General features: G+C 41.1%; 1 protein-coding gene across 1 annotated transcript; it reads right to left on the bottom strand.

The window, feature by feature from the left end:
• Positions 1-292: 292 nt before the first annotated feature.
• Positions 293-1,698, bottom strand: LOC108316236 (ubiquitin-associated protein 2-like). The gene has a single exon (XM_037744778.1). It carries the CDS (start codon positions 1,696-1,698, stop codon positions 1,108-1,110), a length of 591 nt encoding a protein of 196 aa, XP_037600706.1. The 3' UTR covers positions 293-1,107.
• Between the last annotated feature and the right edge of the window lie 1,995 nt (positions 1,699-3,693).

The following is a 3,693-nucleotide window of genomic DNA, read 5'->3' as shown; positions in this document are numbered from 1 at the left end:
TGGGGACACACAACCATTCAGTCCATAACATTCCATCACTGTTTGACACAATAAGATGTGTCATCTTGTATATGTTCTTCCCAGTCTTAGAATAAGCCATTTCTCCAAGTAGTCCTTGTTCCTTACTTGTTGAATAGCATTAAAAACCAAGATCTTAAAGCTTGGTGTGCTCTTTTCTACAAGAGTGTCTGTTTCTAGGTCCTCTCAGCTGACAGATCAAGGGAATATATGTGTACACTAGCCCCAGAAGTACACGTCTATAAACATTTCTTTTTTTTGTTTGTTTGTTTTTTGCTCTCAGAACTTTATTAGGTGGGGATTGGGCAAGAGAAAACCCCTGAAACAGCTTCCCACCTGGTTCAAGACAACTGGAAGAGAGATGCGTTGCTTGGACATATCTTTGATTTTTAAAGGGGAGCTGAATGGCTGAACAACTCAGATGATTATTATTTTTAAAATGGTCAGCCAGTCTCTAGTAAGTCTCTAGGGATATGACCAGACCAGAAGCCCCTGTTATATATGAAGAAAAACAGGTGCCCATATTTGTGTTGGGTGGAGGGATATCACTACTATTCCCAAGATTTGGTGGAAGGGGACCATGACAGATGACAAAAGGAACAGTTTCTCAGAAATAGAGGTATGAATTACACAGGAAAGAAAACTAAAATAATAGTTTCCAAAGGAGTGAGATAAGTCGTGATTCTTCATTGGTACCTGACCCCTATACCCAAATGGCCTTGAACCAGCCTTCCAGAGACTGCCCCAATGGCCCACTGGGCAGCAGCAGCTATGAAGAAGGCCTGAAGGCAGATGGGGTGGAGAGGCTTATTTTGCTACAGCAGAAAAGGGGCTTGAATGGGGAGAGCAGACCTGGCTAACATCTGCAGCCATCCCCTCCACTGTCCTAGACTTCTATCACATTTACAAATACATACATAAATACATTACATACAATAGCCAGTCTGGGAGGCAGGCTCCCCACAGAGGCACGGCTGACACAGTTAGTCTTGCAAATTCTAGGAAAGGGCACTGGGCTCCCATATATGTGCTCATGTGTTCTCTCCTGCCCAGGGTAAGCCTTGCTCCAACCCACCCCTCTCTTCGGGTTTAGTTTGTCCAGTATGGAGAGTTGCCGTAGGCAGGTTTGGAGGCTTGAGACTTGGGCTGTAGGGAACTGGGCTGCCTGGGCTGACCCGAGCCACTCTGTGCATCCTGCGGAAGATGATGGTGCAGCAGCTGTGAGTAGGGCTGCTGGTGGGCTGGTAAGATGTGCAGGAATGGTGGGGGTGCATAGCCAGGGGCTGCTCCAGGGGCCAGGGGCCCAGTGGAACCCAAGGCGGAGGGCAGGCTGAAAGGTGGAGGGGTTCCTGCATGAAATCCCTGCTTGTCAAAAGTCTGGGTATTATTGTAGACAGAACCAGTCATATCAGGTAGACCGGTGGTGCTTGAAGACACCGATACTCCTTTGCCAAGTCCAGAACCTGCAGACTTCTTTGGTGCCTGCGATGGTCCACCATAGCCACCTTTGGTGTAGTCTCCTGCTGCTGTCCCTTGGGTCAAGTCATCATAATCTGTACTGTAGCCATGCTGGCCATAACCACTGGCCTGCTGGAAAGGAGGTGTTGGGGCACTGAGGTTCACCCCATGCTGCTTGGCTGAGGCTGGAGGGAGTCTATAAACATTTCTATACATAGCCATGCATCTCTATTAAGCTAACTACAAATTTATATTGATGTCTCTGTGAGGGTCAAGGACCACAAGGGGGTCAAGCGTCAAAGTTTGCTGAAAAATCACTGACATGAAGTAGATTGATCAGTAGGAGAAAAGGTATACAGACTTTTTTATTGTGTATACACAGGAGCCTTCAAAAAAAAAAAATCCCAACCCTTCAATGAGTTACAGAAGTTTATATACCATGTTGAAGTTACAGAAATAATGGAGGCCTGGATCTTGGTTATGGGAGAGGAGAGAAGCATTTTGTTGAGGGGCAATAAATGAGTGCTATGAAGAATAATTGGATGGGGAACATAAACTGACTTGTAAGTTGCTATTTTTAGAATTCAAATAATCCTTGGACACAACCATTATCTTGTAAAAGCGTCTGTTCAGGTTTGTACAGGTGTCTTCCCCTCCCTGTAAGATCAGGGAGGGGAAGAAAAAGCAATTATTCTCTTTGGTGGGTCTGGATCTTAGGCAGATAAAGAAAATCTAATTTCTTTGGGGGTAAAGTGGGAAGGGGAAAGGTCAGAGAAACCTTGAGGCTTCTTTAACTCAGCACATCAAAATGTCACATTTTGGGGCATTGGTTTCTGAGTCTCAACATCTCCAAATGTAATCCATTACTATCTGAATTATTCTAGACTCATTGTCTTGATTATCTGTAAACTCTTCCTCTAACAGTGATAAATCTGACTCCTACCAATCACTGTCCATTCAGTTCATTTTTCAATTCTAGTACATATGGTGCACATGTATAATGGTATCAGAATTGTTAATCTACCCCTCCATAGGTAACTACTCTATCAACTAGAGTACAGTGCTTAAGTACAGTTTCTTTTGTCCTTAGTCTTACATATTCCAGTCCTCCTCATAGTGTCCCCCTTCCCCTTTAGTGAAGTTGTTTCATGCATTTGTAATACAGTTATATTATTTTGTCACAGACTGCATTCCTGTGGATAGCCTCCAAATTCCTAATTGACCTTTTGTCTACATAAAAGTTCACTCTTTGTGCTATAAAGTTTTATGAGTTTTCACAGATGTGTAATGTCATGTATCTACCATCACGGTATCATACATAATGGTTTTATTGCTCTGAAAAAAAATCCCTCTATGCTTTACCTATTTCCCCTTTTCCTGTGAACCCCTGGAAACCTCTGATCTTTTTAGTGTCATTATAGTTTTGCCTTGCCCAGAATGCCATATAATTGGAATCATACAGCCTTTTCAGATTGCCTTCTTTCACTAAGCAATACACAGTTTAGATTCATTTACATTTTCTTTTGGCTTGAGAGTTCATTTCCCTTTCATCACTGATTATTATTTCATTGTATAAATCTACCACAAATTATTTATCCATTCATTTATTGAAGGACATTTTGATTGCTTTCAGTTTTCAGCAATTGTGAATGAAAATGCCATAAATATTTATGTTCAGGTTTTTGTGGGGACATCATTTTTCAAATTGGTTGGGTAAATACATAGCTGCACCATTGCTATAGTCTATGGGAAGACTATGTTTACTTTATAACAAATTGCCAATCTACTTTTCAAAGTTGCTGTACCATTTTTCATTTTCACCAGAAATAAATGAAAGCTACTGTTGTTTCCCATATTGTAAGCTTTCTAGACTTCAGCTATTTTAATGAGCATGTGGTGTCTTTTGATTTTTAAATGTAATATTTTCTTTTCAAGATAGACTGATTAGTTTCTTCTTAATGTCAAAATTCTCTCTTCAGTCCTTCTTCAAGTATTATAAGCTGTATCAACACCCCATATTTGACACTTCATCACCAAGCATATATAATGTTCCTTGAAAATTTTTATAAATTTTGGCTTCATAAGTTTCAAAGGGAAAACAAAAAACCGTTTATATGTTTTCATAAAAGACCAACACTAAAAGAAAGTCTTAACATATTGCCAGGTTAGACACATAATGCAGTCTGACTTTCAGTCGGGGAGAAGCTGGGCCGTCCG

The sequence above is a fragment of the Cebus imitator genome, unplaced genomic scaffold, assembly GCF_001604975.1.
Source record: "Cebus imitator isolate Cc_AM_T3 unplaced genomic scaffold, Cebus_imitator-1.0 Scaffold185, whole genome shotgun sequence".
NCBI lineage: Eukaryota > Metazoa > Chordata > Mammalia > Primates > Cebidae > Cebus > Cebus imitator.
The sequence above is the reverse complement of the archived record's forward strand: the minus strand, read 5'-3'. Positions and strand labels throughout refer to the sequence as shown.